The 27925-nt window shown below is 41.6% G+C and overlaps 2 protein-coding genes across 3 annotated transcripts; one reads left to right on the top strand and one right to left on the bottom strand.

Annotated features, from left to right (window-relative positions):
• The first annotated feature begins 410 nt into the window (after positions 1-410).
• Positions 411-2005, top strand: BIRC5 (baculoviral IAP repeat containing 5). The gene is made up of 4 exons (XM_064446488.1): positions 411-579; positions 671-780; positions 981-1098; positions 1350-2005. Exons 1-4 carry the CDS (start codon positions 454-456, stop codon positions 1431-1433), a joined length of 438 nt encoding a protein of 145 aa, XP_064302558.1. The 5' UTR covers positions 411-453; the 3' UTR covers positions 1434-2005.
• Positions 2006-2100: 95 nt separating this feature from the next.
• DZANK1 (double zinc ribbon and ankyrin repeat domains 1) lies at positions 2101-27505 on the bottom strand. Of its 2 annotated transcripts, XM_064446487.1 has the most exons (21): positions 27315-27505; positions 26204-26328; positions 25395-25548; positions 23928-24045; positions 23497-23593; positions 22650-22774; positions 22000-22085; positions 21195-21312; positions 20120-20233; positions 17288-17380; positions 15224-15346; positions 14023-14187; positions 13155-13383; positions 9644-9747; positions 7463-7537; positions 6445-6541; positions 5157-5245; positions 3848-3925; positions 3153-3280; positions 2847-2921; positions 2101-2610 (listed from the first exon to the last, which is right to left on the bottom strand). In XM_064446487.1, exons 2-21 carry the CDS (start codon positions 26310-26312, stop codon positions 2445-2447), a joined length of 2343 nt encoding a protein of 780 aa, XP_064302557.1. In that variant the 5' UTR covers positions 26313-26328; positions 27315-27505; the 3' UTR covers positions 2101-2444. The 2 variants fall into 2 exon arrangements, 1 of the variants encoding a protein (XP_064302557.1); XR_010372073.1 differs by lacking the exon at positions 3153-3280 and having other exon boundaries at positions 2600-2610.
• Between the last annotated feature and the right edge of the window lie 420 nt (positions 27506-27925).

Here is a 27925-nt window from a genome sequence, read left to right as displayed (position 1 = left end):
CCTGGCCCACGGGATTGCCTCCCTCCAGCCGTTGTGTTTTCTCTGGAGGAGACGCTCTCGGAGCAAACACTGCCTGCTGCATCAGGCGGTGCAGGAAACTGAGCCCCTGTCGCTGTGATGGATGTGTGGCTAGTTCTTCCCTGCAAAACCGGCTGCCTCCTGCCCCTGCGGCAGCGCGCCAGATCGCTGGGTCCCACTTCCTTCTCCAGGTAGGCAGCGTTAGTCAGGCGGGGGCGGCGCGCTCAGCCGCTCCTGCTGCCCGTGGCGGGAGCGAGCGGCCGCTGCCACAGCTCCGCGCAGGTCCTGCCTCAGCAGAACGCTTCCGGCTCTGCCCCTCTGCCGGCTCTGGCGGCACGGGAACGGCCGGACTACAGCTCCCGCCGGCCCTCGCGCCCGCCCCGCCCCGCTCCCGCTCTGCCCCGCGCGACCAACCGCCGCCGTTCGAACCGAGCCATGGCGGACGGCGCGGAGCTGGCGGCGGTGCTGCCCGAGGAATGGCGGCTCTACCTCGTCCCCACTCGCGCCGCCACCTTCCGCAATTGGCCCTTTACCGAGGGATGCGCCTGCACGCCCGAGCGGGTGAGCTCGGGGAGCGGTGGCGGTCGGCGGGTCGGTCGGCGGGTCGGTCGGCGGGTGCTGACGGGCCCTCCCTATTTCCCTCTGCCCGCAGATGGCGGCGGCGGGCTTCGTGCACTGCCCCAGCGAGAACGGCCCCGACGTGGCCCAGTGCTTCTTCTGCTTCAAGGAGCTGGAGGGCTGGGAGCCCGACGACGACCCCCTGTGAGTAGCGGGGGGTCCCCCCCGGTGTCCCCTGTCCCCCCCGGCCGGCCCCGGTGGCAGCGGTGGAGGCGGAACAGCTGCTGGTGGCTCGAGGTGCCAGACAGGGAAGAACGGCTGCCCGTGTTCTTGTGAGCTGCTTTTTAATCTTTTTTTCCTTCTTTTTTTCCCCCTTTTTTCTTTTTTTCTTCCCCTCTTTTCAGGGAAGAACACAAAAAACACTCTGCAGGCTGTGCTTTTCTCTCTCTTCAGAAAGACCCTACCAGCCTGACACTGCAGGAGTTCCTGAAGCTGGACAAAGAGCGAATGAAAAATGCAATTGTACGTACATATCTGTACTCTGACATTCTTCTACACCCCCGTGTCTCTGGAAGACTTCCTTAGTTTCTAGTCCTGGGATAGCTTAGCTGGCCTCCTGGTTCCTTACCGCAGTGCTGCCAAAGCGGCTCCTTGCTTCCTGGCTCCTGGTCCGCAGCCTTTGCCTTATGGGAGGCGTAGCCTGCTTTCCCCTTGAGGCTGAATGATGCTCTGTTGAGTGGTAGACAGTAATGCATTATTTTTGCTCTTTGCAGAAAAAAGAAATTTCTCAGAAGGTGACCGAGGTTGAAGATGCAGCCAAGAACGTGCGTCATGAAATAGAGAATCTGGTCTCCTAGGCTGCTGTAGCTTCTCGCTTGCCGGTGACATCTGCCTTGTACATGTGCTCTGGCACTGCCGATTTGGCTGGATGACTCTGTTTCCCGAGACTGCTTTCAGAACGGCTGTCTCTGCAAGAAGCAGACTGAATTCTTCTTCGCTCATCTAAGTCTGTCCGGGAAGTACCTGGGGTTTGATGCACTGCACACCTAATCTTTTTCTGCAGGGGTTCTCCTGTTCTTCCTGTTGGTTTAATTAAGGATTACTAGTAGTTTTATTTGTTCTTTATTTTTAAACCAAGCTGTTTCCATTTTGGAGATGCTGGTACCTCTGGCGCAAAAATTGTGTTTCTTGTAGGAGCTAGCGGGCACTTCCATTTTTATACTGAATATACCAATGCTTTTGTGTACTTTTGGAAATAAAGAGGCAAAGGAGTTTTTTAAAACTCCTTCAGGGATTTAGGATTGTGGCTAATAATGTCTAATGATACCAAATCTTAGTGTGCCTGGTATCCTTGCAAACTTCTGTTTGTAGTTGGCTGCTGCCTCGTGTTGGTGCATTTATAAATAAAAGTTGAAGGCAAAACAGCAAAGTAATTTTACTCAATTTTCTGGAGGGAAAAAACCAGACCTTTAATGCAATGATCCCCACTGAATGCAGTTTTAACTTCAAAACAGAAAATAAGCTAATCAAAGTACAGTGCTATTGCTCAAGTGTTGCACAGTCTTAAGCAGCGTTCATCAGGTCTTCTTAAAATGTCCTTGTGCCTTGGAAGGTTTGGTTGGTCCCTCTCCTTGTGCAGGTTTGGAAAGGAAAAGAAATCTTGCAGAATGGAGCGCAGACAACGAAGAATTGTGCTCCGACCCTGCTGGGAAGGAATGGGGGAATCTTGTACAGAACAGCTGGCTGTTACGGGACCTGAGATGATTGTATGGGGCTGTGAAGTCTGCAGACAGAACTGGACGCATGCGCTTAGGTGCTCCCGAATTCAAGGAACCTCCAGCTCCGTCTTGGGGCAAAGGCGGTTGCAATCAGACACTGGTGAAACCAACATTCCTGGGTTTTGTAAGTTTGTCCAATGTTCCCTGTCCAAGCTTACTTGCGAACAATGAAACAACTTCCTTATTTCCAGCTGTAACAGCCAAATCATAAGCTGATTGCCCTTTTGCATTCTTCTTTTTTATGCTTGCATTGCAGCTGTAAATGAAGAACAGATTGTTACTTAAAATCATTCCAAGTTACTGGGATTAGCGAAGTGGCCTGTAGGTAAATGTTGATGCAGAGTTACTTCAGAATTTCGGGGAGCCTCTTCCTGTGAGACACGAGCGCTGAGCCTTGGGCAGGCTCCGGCCCTTCAGTGTTGCCGACTAGATCTGTGCGAGCAGGCTGTGGGTAGCCTGTAGCTGAGCTAGAGGCCCGGCTGCAGTACTTACCGTAACAGGACTTGGATGCACTCCTCTCCTTCCAGTCCAAGCAGAACTGCCTCATGCAGAGCAGTGTTATTGTGCCTGCACAGGAGGAATGAGCAATATTTTGTTACCTAAGGAAACTGCCCTGGTATGTGAAGTGGTATAGCAAATTGAACTAAGGAAAACGAATAGGAGGATACAGAATATACTAGGAACCATCATGATTTCTGAAGGAGGGGTGGGAGGTTAATCCTCTCTTAAACTGGAGCAGAAGTGCTTTTTTGGTAAAAACTTCAAAAGCCCTGAGGCAGAGAAACAGTGCTCACTTACGGTCCTGACTGCTGGTCAATGTCAGCTCCTTTCTGCACGAGAAGGGAGATTGCTTCTGCGTGCTTGTTAAGGACAGCAACCGTGAGAACAGGTTGGTCCTCGTTGCTGATGCAGTTTGGGTCAGCTCCCTAGAAGGCACAGGAGAGGGAAGGTGAGCTGTCAAAAGCCATAAAGATTCTTCAGCTTTCACCTTGCTTAAATATTGCGCCAGTTGAAGTTGGCAAATGGACTTTATGCTCAAGGCAGAGAAATGTTCACATTGTGTGGTATTGTTTCTTCTGAAAATGTTTGTCTCCTAGCTCAAAGCCAGAGTAAATGTATGTAACAAGGGCAGTCAGGCTAGATCCCACAGTCAGGATGCACCTTACCACACAGCAAAAAGGTAGAGGTTATGCTTGGTTCTGCTATTCAGAGGACTTGACCCTAAACTATAAAATTAATATATTTTTCTTTCTGTACGGCCTTGACAAACCCAGAGCAGAATGCCTTACGCACTGGCCAAGCAGGAATTTGGGGAGAACATACATAAATGTAAAATAGGCTGTTTCTTCTCTAAAATGCTCTTTCAATCTGAAGACAGTAATTTGTATTGCAAGGATGTTGTCTCCTAAGCATAAAGTTGAAGTTGCATACAAGGCTAATATTCATGCAGTAAATGGCCAAAGAGTTGGAAAATTCAGCAAGTAATAACTTACTTCACTGAGCAGCTGTTCTACCACCGTGATTCTTCCTTTCCCATTTGGACCCAGTTCGTCCAGTAGTTTGGCCTCTGGCTGCAGAAACACAGAAAATAGCCAGTAACGTTTCACATGGTGAAAATGCAAGTAGGTGGGCCACATTCTGCCTTTGAGTAAAGGTGGAAAATGCACACAGTGGCATGAATGCAGTATAGCTGAGCCTCAGTATTACTAATCCATGACCCTTCTGTGGTAATGTCTTTCTGAATCTGAGCAAGCGTTGGATAACCCAGGCTAATGCCTCGCTGTTGAGGTCTTGATTCAGCAAGCGTAAAGCTAATAATTTCCAGGTACATCAATGCACCTCTCCAGGGCTGTACAAAGATCTGCTCAACACAGTAAAATTAAACAAGGGCACAAGTTCTTTGCTACAGAATTAAACTTTGAAGCTTCCAAAACTTGTGGAAGTATTTTATTTAACAAATGAATATGTTTTGCCTTGCAGAAGTTACTTAACTAAATCTTAAAACAACAAAATCTAAAAACTTTTTATTTTATTTCTTTCCACCAGCCTTCTACCTCCTTCCTCTCCCCTTTTGAAAGCCCAATCACTTGACCAAGCGTTTTTATCTCTGGACTCGTCACAAAGCTCTATAACTTCTTCCACCTGGTGAGCTGGCTAACTGACCCAAGCTTAGATTAATGCACGTTTCCCTTTTGAAATTTTCCATGCCATTACTGACAACCTATTTAGCAGGCATTGCTTCCATGATATTTGGTCCCTAGTGGAAATAAAGTCTTGCTTCTTGCATTAAACTTGTCCTTGGTTGTGCTGACATCTCAGCTTGATGGGGAAACTGAGTTGGTGTAAAAGCTTGTGTAGATCATCCCTGCCTGGTTCACAGTCTGACTGCAAACAGTAGTTCCAGTGCAGCCGAGGGTATGCCCTATGGAGTCAAACCAAGCAGTAAGGGTCAAGGGAAAACAATGATGCCTCCATCTGATGTTGCTTCTGAGAAAAACCTGTAACAAAATTATTCTGCAACAGTCTTTAGGCCTAAGGCTGTGTCAGTAAAACAGCATTGGACCAAAAATGTGAGCAACAATCCAGTTAAGATCTTAGTAGCAGCAATGTTTTGTTATTTCCAGTTCTGTAATAAACGTCAGCTACCCATTTTCAGGTTTTATGTTAAGTTGGACTTTTGTTCTCTCTCCCTCCCCATCCCCAATGACTGTTAAAAGCTTTCTGGTTTTACCCTTGGATGCCCTCCTTCATGTTAGTGCTGCTCTACAGGTAGTTTTTCCTGTACTGGCAGAATATACCTACAGGGAGCTTATCTTCTTTTTCTGTAAGTGTTCTTGATTTTGTTCTTTTTATTTTGCCTCTCGAATGGAAAAGATTATGATCTTCTTTGCCTACCAGAAAGAGAAACAAATGTTAATTCAAAGTCAGTATCCTAACAAGAGCCTGGGGGAGAGATCTGGAAATAATTTAGCCACAAAAATATTTTATTTTGTGTTGAAATGAAAGCAATATTTGTCAATTTTCTACAAGAGAAAGTGATGAAATATTTTTTGCACTTCAGACTGGTTTTAACAAAAGGTTTACACTCAGACAGACTTAAAAACTTGCTATTTTGAAATGAAGATTCAGTGAAATGTGGAGTTTGGGGAGTTTGAGTCTTTTTTTAACTGGCTGCAGCTATTCAACAGGCTTGACTCAGATTCATTAATTGTTTTGACTAAAAGCTTTACGATTTTTCAGTGCTGTTTAGCTCCCAAGTACTTCAGAAGACTAGAGGACCTTGAGTAGATAGGTACATCCATTATTTTTAAAAGACGTAATCAACCAATGCGCAGGAGGGTTGATAAGGAAGTGAAGTAGTATGTGGCAACCCTTTGAGCTGGTGCTACTAGCGTGCCTGGAATCAGTCACATTATGGATCCTCCAGAAAACCAGCTCCTAGTGCCGTGGCTGCCACTTGCCAAGTCTCAGATTAGAAGCACAAACTGGCAGAAACTTACACGTGAATTGAAGTATGTCAAATTGTATTATAGGAATTTCTGAATTCTAATGGTGACTTTGCAACTAGTTGATTTAATGAAAACCTAAGTCCAATATGAGATGCCTAAAATGCTGAGCTGTTACTGACACCAATGGGAGATGCAAGTTAAGCATCTCTGAAAACAAGGTCTAGAATGAATGTATTTCATCATTTCTTATCTTTGCCAAACGTGCTGAAGCTGAAGCCCCTGGCACAGCTCAAAAGTAGAGATAATATTGACATTTATAGCTCCTGTTGTAAAAGACTACGCAAAGCATCTTAAGTTTGATCACTACAATAAAGACACTGCTCTGAGCTGCAGCTGCAGTTTAGTGGCCTCTCGAGCTGTCCCCTAGGGATGAAGCATTCCCGTGAGCTTTTGGCAGAGTCTGTACATTGCTCAAGTCTGAACTCAGCCACATTTTGACACTTAAAGATCAACTAAAGTAGGCACAGAATGTGCCAGTATATTTGTTTGCCTGTCTGTCTAACCTTCCAAGCACTACTTCTGTGTTTTTGACTACTACGTGGTCTATCATAAAGACAGAGTGGGGGTAAAAAAATTCTCACCAGAACTAGCCTGGCCGCCGTCCTGTCCATGTCGGACTTCTCTTACAGTATTCAGGTAATGACTGCTGAACTTCAGTGGTTTATTAGTATGAATATCCTGTACAATCGTCAAAGGCAGGTGGTTAATCAGATTATAACAGGATTACGTGCTAATCTTAGTAGCACAAAACAGTGGTGTTGCATATGAAAAAATATTTAGGCTTTTAATACCCATCTCAAATTAGCACAAGACAAATTATTATATGTAGTTGAACTCTGTTCTGAGGTAAAATAATGTAGCACTATTTCAAACCTTGTGTTAGGTATTTGTTTTGATTTTTTAAAAAAAAGTGACACAACCTCACTTAATGAAATGAAGATGCTCAACCAAATGGAAGTGTGTCTACTACTTGGGAGATCTGATTAACTCCTCCCTTGTGAAATGTCGTGGTACACCTTTTCAGATACCTCTTGGTAAGGTAAGCTTTTAGAGATTCTGCACAAAAGATACAGTCTGAATTTTGGATCTTTGAAAAAGTAGATTTTGATCTCTGAAAAGCTGGAAATGAATATGTGGGTGGTTTTTGGAACACTGGAGGTAGGGATTTCAAGTGTTTGAATACAGTTAACAGGAGCTCTGGCAAACATCTCCAAACTATTGAAAATTAATGATTGTTTCTTAAGAGAACAATATGCAGACTGAAGAAAAGGAGGCTGTAAGATCAAGGGCTAAGGGGTGCTAGAGTGATGAAACAACATCAGCTGAATGAAGAATGTTTATATTAATAGCAAACTAATGAAACGCAAGATGATAGCAACATAACCATGAAGTCTGGCTTAATCAGATAAAGATACCTGTTCAGCCAGCTCCAACAGAAAAAGAAGAAGATTCCTTTCTCTGAAGCGATGAGTTAACACTCTCTCAACAAAAGAATTTCTTGTTTGGACCTGAATTTAAAATACATCAGCGTTACGCTGACTGGTGTAGCAACAGCTTTAGACCAGCTGTCTAACAATGGGCCTCAACACTCAAACTGACCTTGTTAGTAGCAAGAGCATAATTCAGTGTAATAGTGACTTCATAGTCATCCTCACGGATGGCAGCAGAATTAATCTAGAGGGAAAGAGCAGCTGTTAGTACCTCTTACAAAAAGTACACAGAAATAGTTTTAGGAATAAGTCCTGCTGACGATGTTTATTATGGAGCCAATACACAAAATCACGTGTGGCCTTTGCCTACTTGTGATATTGTACCAACACCTCCAATCTAACTCAGCAAGGGGCAGGTGGTACTTTGAGTAACTGGAAATATCAGAATGACTGAAATGCCAAATGAATCCAAAAGATGCAATAATGCTATGTTTCATGAAAGTTCATTCTCCACCCAGATTTTGCAGCTGCATGAAAGGCTGTGTTGTCCTTAGGGCTCCCTTCTCCAGGAGAACTGGTTGCTGCTTTAGTTGTACCACCTGCAGAGGCAGAGTCTCTAGTAAAACATGGGCAACTTTCTGTATCAATTCATTGGGAAGGCAGTGCTGGCAGGAAGACTATTGAAGTTACACATAAATCAGTGCAGATGGGACTATAAAGAAGTGGAACGAAGCTGGCAACGTTCTATTGCAGCAGGTTGAGAATTTTGAGGTAAGTTTAATTATATTTCTAATCTACAGGAAAACTGAAAAAGCAGCATTAAACCCAGATAGTTAGAAACGACTTTGAATCACTTCTGTTAGTTTTGGGGGCAGTGGTTTCAAGACAATAGGATGACAAAAAGCCAAGGCACAGCAGGAATAGCCTTCTCGTAGCAATTTAATATTTTTCTGGCATATCTTTTTGAATCCTCTAGCAAAGGAAACAAGTTGCAGTGGACCTATACTTCATCTCCATCAAGCAGATATCTTTAATATAATACTTTACTACAGCTTCTGAACATATCAGTGGACCTAACAGGTCTCAGTGGATATAGAATTCAGATGCAAAGTATCTGATGGAGCGTCATACCTACCTCCCGAAAGTGTAATCTGCCAAACAACAATTAGATTTCTGACCCCCAGAATTCATGAACTTTTCTGTAGTTGTTTCTGTGTGCTAATACTGGGTTTTTTTGACTGGTGTGTCACATCAGTCAGGACAGGCTAAAAAGTAGTAAGCTTGAACTGTAACAAAGTCAGACACTGGAAAAGAGCTTCCCAGCAGCTATGCCAGTTCCAGGGAGTTCCCAACCCTACCGCATCCCACTTCCAGCTGTGCACTGCCAACCTACTATGTACCACCTCTGATGCCCCTTTTTTCCCCTCCAGGGCTATTTGTAGCCTGGGTCATCCACTGATCCAGTCCACAGGATACTGTCACAAGCAGTTGTGCTGGCAGCACCTAGGAAGCAGTGTGAGAGGATGCAACTCCTTAACCCAGCAGGGCTGCCGAAGGAAGCAATACAGTACTGCAGCTGAACAGCAAGGATAATTGAGTGCAGAAATGGACTGCCTGGGGCAATTGTGAAATCTCCATTGTTGGTGAGTTTGAAAAGCTTCAAGGCAAACATGTCAGGAACAGTTTAGGCAGAGTTGAACCTCCCTCAGGACAGGGACCACATGATCTGTCAGTCATACCAGCCCGATCTTCTAGGACACTTTAGGAAGAATCTCCAGTTTCCACCTTCTTGCTATTACCCCTTCAATCATTTTAATGCAGTTTGGTGACATCCTGAAGACTACATCTCCAGTAAGAAAAGCAATACCCTGTTCCTATCATATTAGCATCGGTTATGCTAGAAGTAGACTATGTAGCCAAAGAGAATTGCTGCTATCTGCTGGTATAATCCAGCCTAGAGCAGAGGCGAGCATATCATGACATCCCATTTCTAGCAGGGCTTACTTCACTGACCAGCTACATAGATGGCAGTGATCTCTCCTTTTCCGTGATTGCCTGCTGTGGGATACTATAAAACCAGCTGAGCCAGGGCTTTCTGCCTTCTATCACTTCTCTTATAGCTGTGAGGTGAGAGAAGAATAGAGACTGCCATAGGACAGAAAGCAGAAAAAAAAATCTTCAGTGAAAGACTGAGCAAAAATGGAACAACAAACCAAAATGAATTACATGCAAGAACAGGTCAAGGTATAAAGAAAAGGGAGACATATATTTTTCCAGTGTTTATCTAGGAGCCACAATAATCTTTTCATGAGGCTGCATATGAAGGTATTACTCACAAGGTCCTTCCTACCTTTCCCATTTGAGGTTCTCCAATCAGTGCTCTGAATTCAAGGTTGTTCTGAGCATAGCTTCTGAGGTGAGCACAGATATGATCCAACTGTTTCCTCCAGTAACCTGATCAGAGAGAGTTAAGCAGGAGAAAAATCCCTGAAACTGTGATTAATGTTTCTTCTACTCATGTGGTAGATGATTTAAAAGATAGCATATTTTCACTGAGACAAAAAAATATCGGATTTTTCTTTAGAAAATTCATATGATCAAGAAGAGGAGAAGCAAGTTATAACCTAAAAAAAGGTGAAATACTTTCTTATCGATAGGTTATAATTCAGCCTTCGTGCACCCCTATACACAATTAAACCATGTCTTGGATTTGTCCTTTGGAATCAAAACTGTCCCCGTGTCAAGGAGAATCTCACACTATTCCACATCATTACAAAAAGTACAATATTACAACTAAGCAACTGTGCATGACTGAACTGACTTTTAGTTGATTTGAGATCACTGACAGGTAGCAATAAGCCAAATCTGAAAACTGCAGACATAGTAACTCAATCTATACAGCATTCTGGTCTATACAAATTATTCCCCAATAAATGCCTTTCAGTTATATATGGGAGAACATATTAAAAGCTTAACCATTCCTGCTCTTTTGCCTGTCAGGATCTCTGGGAGAGAGTCAGAATTTCTTTATGCTGGTACAGGGTATGAAACGTGAGGGGCTGAACGCGTCTGGATTCAAAACTCATCTTCACAGAATCACATAATCTTAAGCCATTTAGAGTTTTTGCAGTATTTCCCAGTATTTCTGCAGCAGTGTTCTGTTTTCATCATAGAAAGAAACAAAAGGACTTGTTCTCAGTCTTAGGTGACTATTATCAGGATCTGGCTACTTTTATTTTTGAGCATACTTATGGAAAGTACAGAGTATGATTAATTTTGTTGTAAATAAATTGTGTAGGCTTGGTCACCTTGTTTAACTTACACAATGAAGTTGCTCTGACCTTATCCTTTTCCTTCAAGCTCAAAACAGTGAAGAGAAACCAAATCAGAAGAAAAGTACTGCTCTGACTTTTACTAGAAAAGGCAAGTGCACAAGGATTTTTGTGCTTGGAGGACTGTTCCAAGATTGAACTGGTAGAAACTATGACAAACTAAAACAGCAAGTCTTATTTGTTAGGCAGCTTTAAAGGAATATAAAAAGACGGATCCTCAGAGCAACATGAATTGTTCCCTGCCATGGTCTCACATGCCAAAACTAATATAAGTTGAAAATAGTAATTAAAAAATTTAAGCTAACTACTGCTTGGTGAGTGATCCCTCCAGAAAAGTCAGTATTATTTGCAATAAACTCGTTCATAACTTGCCTAGATCCCCAGATTTTGTTTCAAAAAATCCAGATGGCTGGGAACATATTCTTGCACGTTTCACGTTTTATTACACCTAAAAGGATTTTTGGCAGCACTGATGGAATACTTGAATTCATGCTGTCAGTAGTTGATTACACCTATATCACACTGATTTACTGTTTGTTAGAGTAGAAAAGGGGAGGCTTCTTTGTCAAGTTTACCTGGTAAGTGACTTGGCCTTTGTTCAAAACAGACTGAAAGTACAGCAAAAAAGAAATACAGTACACATAACAGGATTAGTGTTTTGGTAGTGCCTTTTATTTCCTTGTCCTAACTGTTTGGTTTTTTTAATCTTCACAAAAGGAAAGAAGGTTAGTTAATGGCTGATAGGTCAAGAAATGAAAAAAACCAAAAACCAACCCCAACTTATCTCATCATTTGTATTTAAAAACTTTTATATCAATGTCTGATATTATTTGAATTGAAGAAAAAATTGACATATTTGGCATATATAAGCAAGATTTCCCTGGCTGATAGCATATGGTCTTGTTGATACATGTAGTTTCAAGCCATATGTACAGCTCAGCATTAAAGAAAGGGAAGAGCATGAAAGGCTTGACTTTAACAGACATTTATTGATTTGTAGAATGAAATATGTTCCTCAGTCCTTGGCAGGGTCTAGTGGAGAAATCATTACACAGTGTGACTTCGACAAAGTTACCTCTGCTAAATGGATAAAAATTAACATAGTTCAAAAGCAGTTCAGAATTTCTTCCCAACCTTCCCCAGTGAAAGGAGTTCTCACTCGCAAGTCAAGAGCTGTACTTCTGATAGAGATGTATGAATGTTCAGTGCTACTTTTTTTTTCCTCCTGTTCCAGGCCAATCCTTTATTATCTCTGAATAAATTAAGCTCCCTGACATGTTGAGTCAAGTGTTGTATTTCCTACAGTGATGTCTAAGAGAACATGCCACATTTCAGAGCAAAGGAGTAGGAAAACAGATTTCCATAGTGATAATTTTAAAAATAAAAGTGCATCATCTGGCTATTCGTACACGGAGTTAAAGGAGGAAATCCTAACATTCATTAATAACGTCTTCTACCCAATAGATAAATAACTCCAATAACAGCCTCTGATTGTAGGAAAGAGCTAGAGATGAGAAAGCGGATCAAAAAAAGTAACCATGGTTTGATGCTGTAGTGATTTAAAACTAACTTATTCTCCGGACTGCACAGCTGGACTGCCCTGTGAGATTAAAGACAGTTTTGCAAATTGGGCCATTTACTAGGTCCCTAATTAATACTGATGGACTGGCTTCAAGGGTTTGGGATCCAGATAGCTGATGTTGGAGTTTTCCCAGGATAGTAAAACTAAAATCTCTAAAAATTGCAAACTTTTTAATGACAGCCAACAGTCAAGTGATTCCACAAAGAACTAACTGACCAAACTAGGGGCTGTGAAACAAAACCATCTCCAGTGCTGATACAGTAGTCCGCATGGATGGTCTCTGCAATGAGTGATGTAGATGTACTGATACCTTTGTGGGGCTGGAAGATGGGGCCTACAAGAGCTCTTAAGGTTTCTACCAACCCTATTTTTTGTAATCCTGTTTAAGAATCCCTTTCTCTAGTTTAGTTTCCTTTGCTTCTGAAACTTCTATAATTTATTCCACAACAGCATCCCAAACAAGTTCTTCACATAGATAAGCCTCATCATATTCTTTAAGAGCTATGATGCCCTGTGCCTGAGAGTTCTGTTTAGCAATACTCCAGCAGGCACTGTCGCGGCACTAAGTGAGCATCAGGTTGCAGGGGGTGGTGGAGGATACTGGGAGGTGGGGTGGTTGTTCAGTGGTTTCCAATTCAAATATAGGACACCTGCCCTGATCTTGCAGGATCTGAGGAAATCAAGCTACTAGAAAATTAGTAAGGCTGCACAGGGGTCAGTAACCATAATTTTAATATTACTGATAGGCTTTCTTTTAGCTGTTGATGGAGAGCAGTGATCTGAACTCTAAGGCACTGCATTTACAAGTGACTGGTGGGAAGACAGACTTGTAAAGATATAAATCAGTGTCCTACTGATGTCACATTCCATAAACAATAATCTTTTCAAGAAAAAGCAAGGTCACACACTGCAGCTTTGTTTAGAAAACATACAGTCAAACTTCTAACCTTTTCCAGGACTAATGGCTGTCAGGAGAGGCTTATGATCACTCATCTTTTCCAGCTTTTCTTTTTGTGAAATCAGCTCAAGCTCCTTCTTTTCCAAGACTTTGCTAGATGGGTAAAAAAGTCCAATGGTTTGGGTTCCTTTATCTTCTCTTTCTTTTAGTTCTGCCCTTGATTTGGGCAAGGAAATAGGAGAAGGCTGCCAGGCAACTTGAGCTTGAAATTGTCTAGCCTGTGGGGAGTGGAAGGGAAGGAAAAGTGTAAGTAATATAGAGATAATTAAATGCCTTAGAAGCAGAAATTAACTAGACTAGTATACAAAAGTGTAAAGGAATGAAAAAGCTAGTGGGAAGAATCAGAAACAATTCTTGATTTTAATTACCAGTCTGTAACAATGAAGCAACTTATCACAAATATTCAAGCAAAAGCAAAACTCTTCATGACTGCCTGCAGAACGACATGTATGCTTTTGTAGGACAAAAGCTGGCCTCACTAAGTATTACAGTCTTTCTTAAAACAGAGGTTTCAAAGCACTGTTACATGTGCATGAAAGAATACCTTGTATCAGGCAGGGCACAAATAACTCACAAGTAATAAGATAAAAGTACTTAAAGAGCTAAAACTTTTGAAAAACTGATTGTTTCTCACTTTCCTAGTTAGAATAAGGCTGAATTAAGACCTTTGGCTAAGGCTACTTTTTGGCAGAAAGAAGTCCTCAGAATAAACATATCCCCGGTTTTGCCCTCACCATGCTCACAGACCGCAATGTTGTCTCAAAGAGGAAATGAATGGAGTTGTGCCAATCTCTACCTGCAGTGGACTAGCCTTTCAGCTGTGTTCAAACCTGGTTTCGTAATACTGTGTGTCTTACCTCAGAAGACCCCAGTGAGTCCCCAGCATCCATGAAACTGCTGTTCGAAGAACCCACCCCTGATGGGGGCTCTATGTAAACACCGCAGGACCCACAGAAGCGAGCGTATGGACGGTTGCTTGTACCACACTTGAAACAAGTAAAGTAGGATGGAGGAGGTCCAGGCTGGAAAGTTGAATGAAACACTCGTCACTACAGAAACATATGATGCACAGTTCAGGAAAGATAAAAGCAATGACATGAATTAAAATGAAGTAAAGTAGCACTACCTAAAGTTATTAGATTAGAAATATTAAGCAGGATACCAGAATGCTAACACATCGGCAGATGCAAGACAGTAAATCTTCAGCTATCTCAGCACTGTGCTATGAAGGCAAACATTTTTTCTGACAGATCTAGCATTTTGATATGTTATCTTTTTAACACACACTTTCAAAAATATTTCTTTTCTTTGGTAAAGCCCTGTCATTACTAGCGTGTGCTCTGATGTTGAATACTGACTGCAATTCTTTCCTGTTCAATTCTAACACTACCCCCACCACCCTGTGTCCCCTGGAACAGTACAGGACCAAGAGTTATGTATGCATACAGGGGAGTGTTTCAAATTTTATGTAGACTCAGCTCACAGAAAAAAACAAAATTCCCCAAGTGTGATCTTAGCTTGAAACACTATACTTATAAAAATATAAGCCAGAGGAAATTGTTTACATTGATTGTACCATGCAAAAGCTCTACTGTGCAGCAGTTAAGAGAAAGTACTTAACTTCAGTGAAGTTAATGAGGCCTTCAGCAAAAAAATGATTGCATGCATCATCTCATCTCTGGTGATTACCTGATCACAGCCCAGAGTAGATATGGAAAACTTGCATTAGGCTAGCCTATACTTTAACCTTTGATGGAGAAGTTACTTTGGCAGAGTACACAGCTATTGCATCTCAACTGATGCAATGAGCCGATGCTCATTGACCCATGGTAATTTGTTTAAATCTCTAAACCCTGAAGTCACTGACTGACGTGGGGTCAGGATGTCATCTAAGCCTTTAATTTTTCTTTATATAATCCCGTGTGCTCTAAGCAAGTATTTTGATAATAATAAGCTGTGTACTAACTGACAAGAATTTTGCAAAGATAAGTTTGAAATTGCTTCAGGTCACAGATGAGTAAAATCAGATTTGTCAACACAAACACTGAAAGCACATGCCTTGGCTCCACACCAGTCACAAAAACGGGCATCACATTGGTTAACATGATTGCATTTTGAGCACAAAACTGTCTTCCTTTGCTGGCTGGGATAAGGTGGTGGGGTATCTCCTCCAAACATGGCCTAATAAAATAAAAAAAGCATTAGGGAGAAAATACTTCTTACGAAGAAAAGTTCACAAGCTAACTAAGGTGACAGAGGAAAGCAAGTTGCTTCGATAACATACAGTAATGTTCAGCCTAAAAGAATTATTTCAACCTAGGATAAGCAACAGACTGACTTGGACCCAACCTGTAATTTTTTTCATTACAAAACCACAGTAAAATGTGGCATTAATTAACTTCTAAATATTTTTAGCAGAACTAAGTGTAAAGAAAATTATTTCCTTATCAATCATGTCCTTTTACACGGAGTATTTATTAATATGGCCCCACGTATAAGTAACTTGAAGTTAAGAGGGCAGTTTCTCTGCTGATAAACTTATATTTCAAACCCAGAATCCAACAGCTGTTTTTCTTTATACCTTTCTTTGCAGTAATATGGCACGGAGAGTATGTTCAGACAATGAGTTTTCTCTCAGTTTGATATTTGCTACATAAATTTTTTTTGCACTCTTTTACCTCATACAAGTTATATATTACCTAGCTTTCCCACTACAATTAACTTATATGGGTACGCCAGAGAAAACAGATTTTTCAGCTGAAACTTCTAGAGGTTAATTATAGATCCTAGTTAGGACAAACAGGTCTTAAAATGTTTTGTTAGGTTTTGCCTCAGGGCTTATGCAGTTTATTTTCTCTGCAAGTCAGGAATATGGATAAGGAACAGAACCCAAGAAAAATTATTTTGATCACAGATACTACAACAGCAAGTAAGCAAACACGAAATAGCCCTATTTTCATCTGTGGCCTGCACTGCAATTTGATCAATGTAACTTGGGGGTTCATTTGGAAGATAAGATTTACCAAAGCACAAGTCTAAACATATTCTAAATCTAAATTATTTAATAACCATTAATAGTTATACTAGCATTATTACTAATTATTAATTATTTAGGAATTACTATTGTTATCACTAATTAATCACTGTTACTAGTACAATTTCTGATAACTAGTAATAATAATTCAGTAAGCATTTAACTTTCTCTCTTAGCTACTACAGGTCTCACCATTCAAGCCATATGCCTAACTACATATGCAGCTACATATTAATATCTACATTCAGTGAAGCAGTTAAACATATGTTTATCTTAGGTAAGCACAGATTCCTACTGAAACTCACTCTGAAATGACACCTCAGTGGCTATACAAGAGACCTTGGCCTCTCGCCACTTACAGTTTTAGGACTCAGGATGTTGCCAATATAATCACAAGATTTTAACTTGCAAATCATTATTCTTCTCTCACTTCTGTATTTATCACAACCTGGAGCAATGAAGTGTACCATAAGGTTTTTATACAAGACTCATCTCTTTGGAAGTCAAAGTAAAAATCTTCTATGGAACCAAATGAGCAAGCTGAATGGGCAGTTGAAACAGACAGCAATTTTAAAGGGAACATTCGTTGTTGCTTTTCTCACCTCTGTGCAGAGTCACAGCAAAATACAAGCATAGTAGCTGTATGCACGTAGGGAAAGCAGCAAATGGAGATAAGAAAAATAATGTAAAAGAATATTTTATTTTCACAAAATAATTGAAATCAACAAGAATTATCTTCCTGATGTATATACTCAAGTTTTCTACTGAAATTGAAAATAATCTGAACACAAACAAGACTCCCTTGGAGCCAAGACTACCCATTTTCTAGGAGCCTTCTGAGCTTTCACGATGGCATTTGCAATCCTGACCCCCACAGGAGAAACCTGAAGGTATATGATACACTTATGGTTAGCTAGACATTTGCGATGGAGCATCTGGGGGAGCACTGGGCTTGAATATGGCATGGGGGAGGGATTCTCTGCTTTTGTAACATAGGCACACAGGGGTATGACTTCAGTTTTCCAAAGAAAAACAATGTTATGCTCTGATTTGATTAACCCTAGTGTGATTGATGCAAGAAGCCTTACCATCTGTATTTCAGGCAGTTTGCTTTCACAAGTCACACAGCGTTTGTGGTGAAGAGGATTTCCTGTGCCGCATGCCTGACAAATTACTTTTCCCTTTTAAATAGAGAAAGAATATATTTCACATGTCTTTGAAAACTATGAACAACAATAAAAAGAGGACTCGATCTTACAAAGTGCTGTGGTTATTCAGCCCTGCAGATAGAAGAGGTCCTTCAAGCCTGTGCTGTGGGCTTCAGACTTTAGTTAGGCCAAATTGCCCGGTCATCAAAAATCCACACATCTTGTTGACAATTTTTTTAAACTATGGTACAGTTCTCTCAGGAGATCCAGAATCAATACCTCCAGATCTTTTTATGTATTAGTGTGAGTTCTCTTAGTCACTGCACTCATAATAATATACCATAAGGGTGCCCTAAAAGATCTTAGCACAATCACTATCAACAAGTGAGTTTCCACCAGGGCTAAGAATAATGAGTCTGATATTTTGATTGTTGGCACTGCTTAGTTCAGGTCTGTCTTTGCACATACATGAAAGTTGTCATAAGACATTAAATTTGGGCCAACGTCTATAACCTGCTTTGACTTCAAGCTGATAAGTCCCTCAGATTATGAGTCTCCTTTGTTATGTGATAGTCTTCAGTCAATAGTTTCCTTTCAGCATCCTTTTCTTTCAAAAAATATTCCCTTGCAATTACCACAGAACCACAGAATGGCTGAGGTTGGAAGGGACCTCTTGAGGTCCAACCCTGCCCTGCTCAAGCAGAGCCATCCACAGTAGGTTGCCCAGGACCATGTCCAGACAGCTTTTGAATATCTCCAAGGATGGAGACTCCACAAGCTCTCTAGGCAACCTGTGCCAGTGCTCAGTTACCTTCACAGTAAGAAAGTGTTTCCTGATGTTCAGAGGGAACCTCCTGTGTTTCAGTTTGTGCCATCACCTCTGGTCCTGTCACTGGGCACCACTGAAAAAAGCCTGGATCTGTCTTCTTTACACCCTCCCTTCAGATATTTATATACATTGATGAGGTTCCCTCAAGCCTTCTTTTCCCTAGACTAAACAGTCCCAGCTCTCAGTCTTTTCTCCAGATGCTCCAGTTCCTTAATCATCTTAGAGTCTCTTTGTTGGGCTCCCTCTAGTATGTCCATGTCTGTCTTGTACTGGGGAGCCCAGAGTGGGCAATGTACTCTAGATACAGCCTCACTAGTGCTGAATAGAGGGGAAAGACCACCTCCCTTTATCTGCTGGCACCACACTTCTTAAATGCAGCCCAGGATATCGTTAGACTTTTTCAAGCAGATCCCTGAAGAGGCCGAAGTCTTCTCTTCTAAAATCCAGGGCAGTGATCTTGCTTTTTGCCCCTGCTCCTTCCTCTCAGGGTCCTGAACTCCACCATCTCATGGTCATTGAAGCCAAAGCTGTCTTTGACCTTCACACCCCCAAGACGCCCTTCCTTCTCTGTAAGTATGAGACCCAGCAGAGCACCCTTCCTCACTGGCACCTCTATCACTTGTATGGTTGTCATCAATGCTTTTGAGGAACCTCTAGATTGCTTATGCCCTGCTGTGTTGTTCCTCCAGCAGACATTGAGGTGCTTAAAGTCCCCCATGAGGACCAGGACCTGCAAATGAGGGCCTACTTCTAGCTATCTGTAGAAGGTGTCATCTACCGGTTCTTCCTGCTCAGGTGGTCTACAGCAGAAACCTGGTATGATGTCACCCATACAGTCATGCAAGCCATCCCTCCACCTCTCTGTGGTCGAATCGAGATCATAGCCCTGCAACTGTAGACAGATCTCTAATTCCTTGAGTTTACTCCCCATACTGCTTTTGTTAGTGTAAAGGAGCATAAGAGAGGGTCCTCAGCATGCTGATTTCACAGAAAGGGTCTGGGAGGGTTTCTCCATCATAATGCCTTAAGGCACTTCCTTGCTTACATGCAAATGCTTGAAGTGACCTCACTTAAGCCCTGTTTTGTTGATTAAGTGTTCCCTTTCACCCAAATCACCTAAGACCCTTTGCTTTGTCAGCCTTGTCCATCACTCCCTCACCAGGCTGCTGGTAACCCTCCCTCCCTGTATTTCTCATTTAAAATCCTTCTTACTAGCCCAGCTCTCCTGCTGGCAAAGATATCTTTGCCCTGTGGGGTGGAACCCATCTCTCCTAAGCAGATGTTGATCCTCAAACAGGGTCCCACTATCATAGAAACCAAAACCTTGTTGCTGACACCAGCTCTGCAACCAACTGTGACATGCAGTATCGGTCCTCTCCTCCTCACGCCCTTTCCCTTGAACCGGGGGCATCGAGGAGGGCCCCTACTTGGATGCCCATGCCCCTAGGTATGGAGTATTTTGTAGGGCAAATTTTGCCTAGTTAAGACCACTAGCACTTTTGGATCACTGATCAAGACTGCGCTCTAATGTTTTGGGCATACACCCACTGCCCAAGTCCTGCCAGCCCCTCTGTGCTAAACATTTACAATCGAATGAAGTAAGTAGAGTAATAAGGACATATTTAATAAACTTAAAATGCTTAGTAACACTAAGGCCATAAATCATGTAATCATAGAATATCACTCTGCTGAACACAGTGGGTGCATTCCTGTCATTCAGACTGCTTCATGATGTGCTCTTCAGCTTGCCTTCCTGAGCTTATGTGGTTTACCTTTAATGATTATTTCTATTCAAGGTGTTTTTAATCCTATTAACTCTTAAAGCTGACATAATGCAATTATGCAATCCCAAACTGGATCAAAATATTTGTAATGAAGTAATGTGTTAGAAAAATGCATGCCAGGAGGTAGATCACTATTTTGTTATATTTATTCTCAAGTACCTTTACGCAGTTGTTGGTTTGGGGCTGCAGCTGCGGAGCTATTGGCGACTCACATACAATGCAAGTAGGCGTGTTCATTGGCACGAGATGTCTGCATTCAAGACATGGTGCCATCTGAAGAAAAAGCCACATCACATCATGTTAAGGACCATAATGAGATCATTAAGGTTATTATGAGGTTTTCAGTATTTTCCTGGTCAGGGACTACATCAGCAGCAAAGTCACTGGCAACATAGCAACTGACAGCAACAGATGCTGATACTAATCCTGAAAGAGCAAAGGCCATTGAGAAAATATGAAGACAACTGGAAAGAGAATGCTTTACTGACTACTAAAAATATGCCAGAAAGGTACTAAGTTAATTTTCAGTATATTTAAAATGCTACTATAAAATATGTGCAGGTAGTTCATATCCTCCTAATTATGAACCTAATCTAAAGAGGTGCTGAATATTCTCAGTCATCACTTGAGCATTGCCCCAGACAAGACAACTTTCTGATGATACAGGAGAAAAAAATACACTATTGACTTGTTAGGTCAGGTTATTATCTCTTGGGAAGAGCTTAGAGAAGATGGTTACAGGCATCACTGTAAAAACTCGGTACTCTTACATATGGCCACACATGCCACCATTTAAGGTTTCAAGCATATTAGATGGATCTTCTGCAGCAATGACATAGGCACTAGTTACTAACTAACTGACTAACTGCACTAGTTAGCACTCGAATAAGGTGCATATGCAGGTCCTGAAGATGCAGTGGTTCTTGTTGCAGGATGAGGAAGAATCTGAATTTTGTTGTGTTCCTTGGTGCAAGTGAATAAAACACAATTTACTTTTTCATTGTTGTCCTTATTAAAATATATGGCACTTGAAACAATCTATGGTTAGCTTTGCCCATCATTTAAGACCTACATCGGGTCCACTGCTAAAGGTATCTAACAAAATAAAACAATCAGAACACTTCCCAGATGGAAGTGTGACTAAATACAGTTTTGCCAGCATTAAATGTGTAATTTGCTGAGGAAGCTGGTTTCTCCAAAGAGGATTTGTTGATTGTTATGATGTTTTGCTCACCTGTGCTCCTTCAGGGGATGGGAACCGATGTACTGGCACCGGTGGGAGAGGAGATCCACACTCCTGACAGAAGTGAGCCAAGGGGTCAGACAGGCGAGGTGCAGAACAGTGTGCACATCTGAAAATAAGAGGAAACTGGCTGAGCTTGTTTTGGTATTTTACTGCTGCATAATAATGATTAATCTGGAACCTGGTGTGACAGGACTCAGGCCGCTTTCTCAGTTGTAGTTTCCAAGCTATGGTTGTCCACCAGACCATGCCCCAGCATCCATGATATGAGGTTCCGAACTCTAAACAGCTTTGCAGGACAGAAAGCTCCCTGGCTGCTATGGAGTTTCATACTTTCTTCCTCACCATGTGAGGTAAACAAGTCTCCTGACACGCAATCTGTATCAGGCTTCACTGCTGCAATATGGGGAACCACTAATGTAGATACATAACCCTTTCAATACTGATAAGCACTAATGTTCTGTGAGACTAGTCCAGAGAGCAGTTTTCACCTACAGCAGCGAGGGCTGTACTCTAATTTGAAAAGAAGCTTTTCCTTTGATCCTATAGGTGGTAGGAATTTTTTTTAAAGGATGATGAGATAGTTGTTAACTATGTATGGTGAGATGTAAATATAACTATATGTAAGAGAAAGAATCTTCAAAGCCATACCTAGATCACATTCTCCAGTTATAATCCAGCCTGTCTTTGCTTTCCTTGTTTTTACAGACCCCTTCAGTATTATCAACTTGATTGCAAAAGGCAATTGCTCAGTTACTTTCCAAGGACAAATATGTTAAAAGGAGAAGTCACTTACTTGAGGAAATCTGTTTTCCTCTGGATCCTTGCCACCAGTGTGCTTGCTAAGCTTTTCCGGCTAGTCACTGCAGAAGAACTAGCAAACTGAAATAAAGGTAATTCTCTAGCCTTAGTAAGCAAATGTTTGCAAAATGCACATGAGAGTAGCAAATCGGCTAAAGATGCTATTTGAGACAAACTGCACTGAAATGCATTGCTTTAAGGAATATCTACCGCACTTGATTCCCACATTAGCTGCATTAAGGAACCACAGCTTCTTCCAACAAAAATAAATCAATGTCTTGCTATTTACTTCTGAAACAGCATTACTGAATATTAAGTTTTAAATACCAACTTGCCAACCTACAGCAGTAATTGTTTGCTAACTGCAGATTCAGTAATGTTTTAAAAGGGAATTAGTAGGAATGCAGGCATTGATAATTTGCTTTGCCTGGTTTTCTCCTTAGTGGTAATGGTGTACTGCTTTGGGCATTCCTATTCCTGTGTGACATTACCAGTAAATTTAAATTAGTACTCTATAATACAGCCAAAGTCATTAACTTCTGAGACATTATATGAGAATGCTCAAAAATCTTTACATCTTTATTTTTTTAGAGCTCAGTTCTGATGACAGCCTTTTACAGTTTTCCTCAACACCCCTTTGCTTACCTGTAACAACTCTCTTGGTGGTGCTGAGAAGGATTCCTCTCTGTAGTCTGTTGTTTCCAAATGACTGGCATGGAGCTGTGGTCCTTGCAGGGACCTGTTAGCAGTCTTTCTTTCTGTTTCCAAGCCTAAAATTATAATCCTGTTATTCGACTGTCATTCACTTCATGCAGTTAACATATATCTTAACATGACTATTACATACTCTCATTTTAAATTCCAATAGCTAAGCATATTTAAAAATGTATTTGACAACCAGATTTTGGGTTCAGATAAACTGCATAGTTACAAGAAATTAAATTAGAAGAAACCTCATTTCTCTCTGAAAGAGCTCACATTTTACTTCTCTATTTATGGTTTTCTTCTTTCCTGCGTGCTCAAAGAAACCACAGCTCCTAAGAGTAAATTAATGAGTAAACATTAATACGATTCCCTGCTCTTAAACAGTCCCATTGCCATCACCATGGAATAACAGGCTTCGCCTATAGATAAAAGCTTTCATTTTTGATTTGTGTATTTATTTTGGAATCTTACTGCAAGCAAACATCAGTAAAGAGCTCCAAATCCTTTGATTTGCAATCCTATCAATTTAACAGCATTTTCTGGCATGCAGGGAGACTGGACCTTGTTATGTTGCTCAGAAATGAATGACTTTTTAGTATGTTTTAAGAGGTAATGTGATATGTATGGAAGTTAATTTTTGTTCTCTATTCACAGTGTTGAGGAACTGAAATTGGAATTCCCAGATGATCTGTCTTCTGAGACGGTTTTGAAATTACCCATATTTTACCAGTTACCTAAGAGGAGCTAAGACAGAAGGCTATTTCAGTCTTATAAAGTAATACTATACCTTGAAATTCTTGGGGTGCTTCACTCCAGGCAGGCTTGATTTCCACATTCACTCCATTCTTCTTTGGTTTTGTAATAAACATCCCACCTTCCCTCTCCTAAAAAGTAATTCCATTTGAATTCCAAATGAAATATTTTGTTTTGCTCTAATCCTCTTTTCTATAGTTATTCACTATGATTTTAAAAGTACATGCTTATTTTCCATGCAAGCATTTGAAAATCTTAAATTATAAACATATTTTTAAAATATTTGACCCGAACTGGTAATGAAAGACCAGTGAAGTATTACAAAAAGGACTGAGGCAGCAAAGATGGGCAAACAGAGGTAATAAAATATATAAAAAGTATAGACAATCAAGGTTTAATCACTAAGTAATAGCATACATGCATCATTTTATATTCAGACAAGGAGTTAAATTTGCTAAAACTTGCCTGTGTGGTGATATCTTTTAGGAAATTCTTGTCATTTTCTTCAACAGAGGAGAGGATGCTTGGTTGCTTGTACTCTACCAGAAATACCTTTGTTACAACTGTACTCTCCCTGCAGTCCCTGAAAATCAATGTGCACGAAGCTATACACATGCCACAAACCCATGTGCATCAAAAAGTAAATCACTGATAAGCATGGCTCATTTGCTGGTACATCTCTTCCAAGCTTGTGAGTCATTATTTCAGTTAATAAGTATAATCCTGGGCAATACTCTCAGTAACTACTGCCTGGTTTTGTTCTTTTTTGAATTCATTTTCAGTTTAAAGTGTGTACACTAAGAAGTTACCAATAAAATGTGTGAATATTTTAATCCCTCAACATCTTTTGCAGGTGAAACTCTTGATACTCCTGTATCTGCTTTCTGGAGTAACTACTGTTTGCCAGCATCACAGAAAATAGAGGGGAGAGCAAGACTTTTCTTCCATTCATAATACCATATTCATTTTCCCAGCCAAGCAGCAGGTAGCATCCTATTCAATATAACAACTGTCACGATCTACCATTTATTAAATTACAGCAGTAACATTAAAATAGCTGTAAATGACCAAACCCTTAATTTAGGATTTATTGTCATTCTAGAGCATCTATTTAGCCCACCTGAAAATGTCTTAATAAAAACATACTGGAAACAAGTGTTAATCCAGGTAACAATATCAGAAAATACATATAGGCCTAGGTTTCTGGTGTCGCATTCCAGTGCAGACACAATCAAAGGCTACCTGTGGGTGCTAATAGTGGGGAACAGCAAGCACAAATCCCCAACTGGAGTGGAAGTTTCTGGTCCCTTGGAAATAAAAGATAATACAACGGGGTATGCATTCTCTGTCTATGTGTCCTCTCTCTGTCTCTAAGCATGAAGTAAGTTTGGAGAACGTGGCTGTGCAGCAAAATCCAGTTTTCTTTCTATGTACTATATTTTTACCTTACCCTTGTACTAACATTGTACTTAAGCTGTGAGGTTTAGCATTCTGTGCTCCTTCGGGAGAAAGTGAGCAGATTCCTGGGAAGACCAACTTCTATAAATCTGCTGAATCACTGGATGACCCAGAAAACACCATACTAGTTCCTCTGGCATTTTTTATGATCATGCTCAAAAGGCTGAGCTCTAAGTATAGTGTATTTTATTACTTTCTCACCCACAGCCTCTGCGGATCATTGGCCTACATCCACAGCCCAGGAGATAAACATCCAAGAGAGAATCCATCCGCACAAACACTTAATAGGTAAAAAGTGTTACAAGAAAGCAAAGTCAATGCAACCCATGACAATCACTTAGGTTGCACACTGGCTGGGGGAAGGGGCATCTCTTATTCACAAGGTATGGAGTGCTTTAACCAGTATGACTCAAAGCCATGACTGGGATATCTGTCCCTTGTCAAAATATATCTAAAATAAAACAGGATACTTACTTTGTAACTGCCAGTGCCTTGACCATTACTTTCCCAACTGGTAATATGATAGGACCCTTATACTTAAAAGTGTTATGCTCTCCACAGCCAGGTTTCCTAATCAGTTCTGGTTTACTTCCATCTAAAGTGTAATAAATGGAGACCTCAGGTGTATCTGAAAGACACAGAGAAAGTAATTAGCCAAACTGTATTCAACCTGTGAAAAACAAGCTTTAAGCTTCAAAGTACTCAGTACTGTGCTTGATTTTTGTCACATGAACAAAATAAAGCAGTTCCATAAATGACTGAATGCTTGGGACCAAAACTGTTTCTCCCATAAAAAATTAGTTACTCAAACACAATTTAATTATAAGCAGTATTTCTCTCCATAAAGTAGCTGTGCAATGGTTTTGTATGAAAACATTGCAATGGCTTGTCCATTCTAATGACATAAAAGCTATTTTCTCCCTCGGTGAAAAGTGGCATTTCAAAAATTGTAGGGAAAACCTTTGGGGTGAGCCCGGCCATGATACTCTCAAGCACTGGTTTTGCAGTCAGTGCAAAATGCAACAGCTTAAGAGCTTGATCTTGGAAGCAATTAACACTGCTAACATATATGAAATAACTCATGTCAATAATATCATTTGAATGAATAAAATTAAGTGCAAGGATATTTGGTGTATCAAAACATGTTGGTTAATTTTATAAGTTCCTTAAGGAAGTGGGCACTCATAAAAATCATAATTAAATGCAAACAAAAATATAGAGGCTAAAAGTTTCAAATGAACACATAAGAAAATGTTTTACATAGTCAAAGCTCTTATTCATACCTGATTTTATTTCTACGAAAGTATTTGTGTCTATTTCATGTTTAGACTTCCCTGGAAGAGGGATTCGAAGTGGTATGACCTGAGGAACTGAGACAGAGCCAGCTGTCATTTTTCTCAGCAGTGATCTTTAAAAAAGAAAAACAAAAAGGCAGACAGTAATTTTTCTAAACAGAAGAATGCACTGAGAAATACAGCCTTTTAATGCGATTCCTCATCTTCATTTGTTTCTCTTAAAAGACAGAGCACCATTCTTTAAACTGTTAGTTCTCATTAATGTTTGCATGATTTTCACATCGAAAAGGCGCAAGATCCTAATGACCGTCACATTTCCTACTTGTTCTCCTGCTTCAGAACTCTGAACAAAGCTTGAGATGAGCACTGTCACTTTCATTTCACTTTGGCCTTCCTTGCTCAAGTCTGATTTCCATGTATTCAAGTGAAACAGCTTTAGCATCATACATCAGTGATACATGGTAAGAGTGAGTGATGGTGAAGTATCTCAACCCTAACTGTGACAGATGCAGTGTCATTTTCTCTGCGGGAAGAACCAGCCTCTTGTTTAATCGTGGCCATCTGAATATATACAAGATGTCTTGAAAAGGACTAAAGCAAGACAGCTATTTCTAAAGCTTATCTCAGCTATCATATGCATTAAGAACATACCTATAAACTAGGTGCCAAAATGATTTATCATAATTTACATACTCATTATCATGTTACACAATTCAAGAGTGAAAACTTGCATTTGGATATGATAACACTTTACAATACAAAACGATGTATTCCTGATCCTAGGAATTGATACACAGGGCCAGGAAACATGTCTACACTGGAAGGATTTGGGTTTGTAACCAACCCTTCAATCCTCCAGAAACGTCTCTTAAGTTACTCATCAATGCAGACAGTAATGATTCAGCACGGGAGGTATTCGTTAGTCCACTCTCTCACTGGGGCTACGATGAGGTATGCCACAGTGCTGCCTGCAGCTGCCCGTCCCTTGGCTGGGTTGCCCGAAACAGCAGTTAAGGAGTGCGGGCAGCCCTCAGCCAGACTCCCTTGGGCTGCACGCAGCGGCACGGGAGACACAACGGCGAGTGGATCAGACCTTTACCTGACACGAGGGAGCAGAGAGTATTTTTCCTCAAGGACCCGCCTGCTCTTGGCACACCTGGACCAAAAGCACAGTGCCCTGTTCCAGCTTTCTGAGAGCCCGGCAGAGGTGGGAGACCACCAGTCCTGCCGGCATCCCCAGGGCGCCAAGGCCCTTGCCCCAGCATGGGCTCCGTCCTTGCCGGGTCAGGCCCTGCCTCCTGTCCCCTCACAGCCCACCCCACCCCACTCCCTCCCTGCCGTACAGCCCATGCACCCCGCTCGGTCCCACCGCACGAGCCTGACCACCTCACCCGATCCTGCCCCACAGCCCTGCCCACCCCACGCGGTCCCATGGCAGACCCTTGCCCACCCACTCAACACCCACTCGTACGGCCCCTGCCCACCCCACTCGACCTCCCCTCAGCCCTGCCCTCCCCGTTCGATCCCTGCTACTGAGCCCCTGCCCACCCCACTCGATCCTTCCTACTGAGCCCCACCTCCCCGTTACCACAGACGCCGCGCGCCCGGCCGCGCCCCCGCCCTCCGTCCCCTACCCCCACAAGCCTGACCGCCCATTGGTCCAGCGTCCCGTCGCTTAGCAACCGGCCTCACCCGCTTCCGCCGCGCGGC

This window comes from Phalacrocorax carbo, chromosome 3, assembly GCF_963921805.1.
Source record: "Phalacrocorax carbo chromosome 3, bPhaCar2.1, whole genome shotgun sequence".
NCBI classification, from domain to species: Eukaryota; Metazoa; Chordata; class Aves; order Suliformes; family Phalacrocoracidae; genus Phalacrocorax; species Phalacrocorax carbo.
This window is presented reverse-complemented; position numbering and strand designations above follow the sequence as displayed.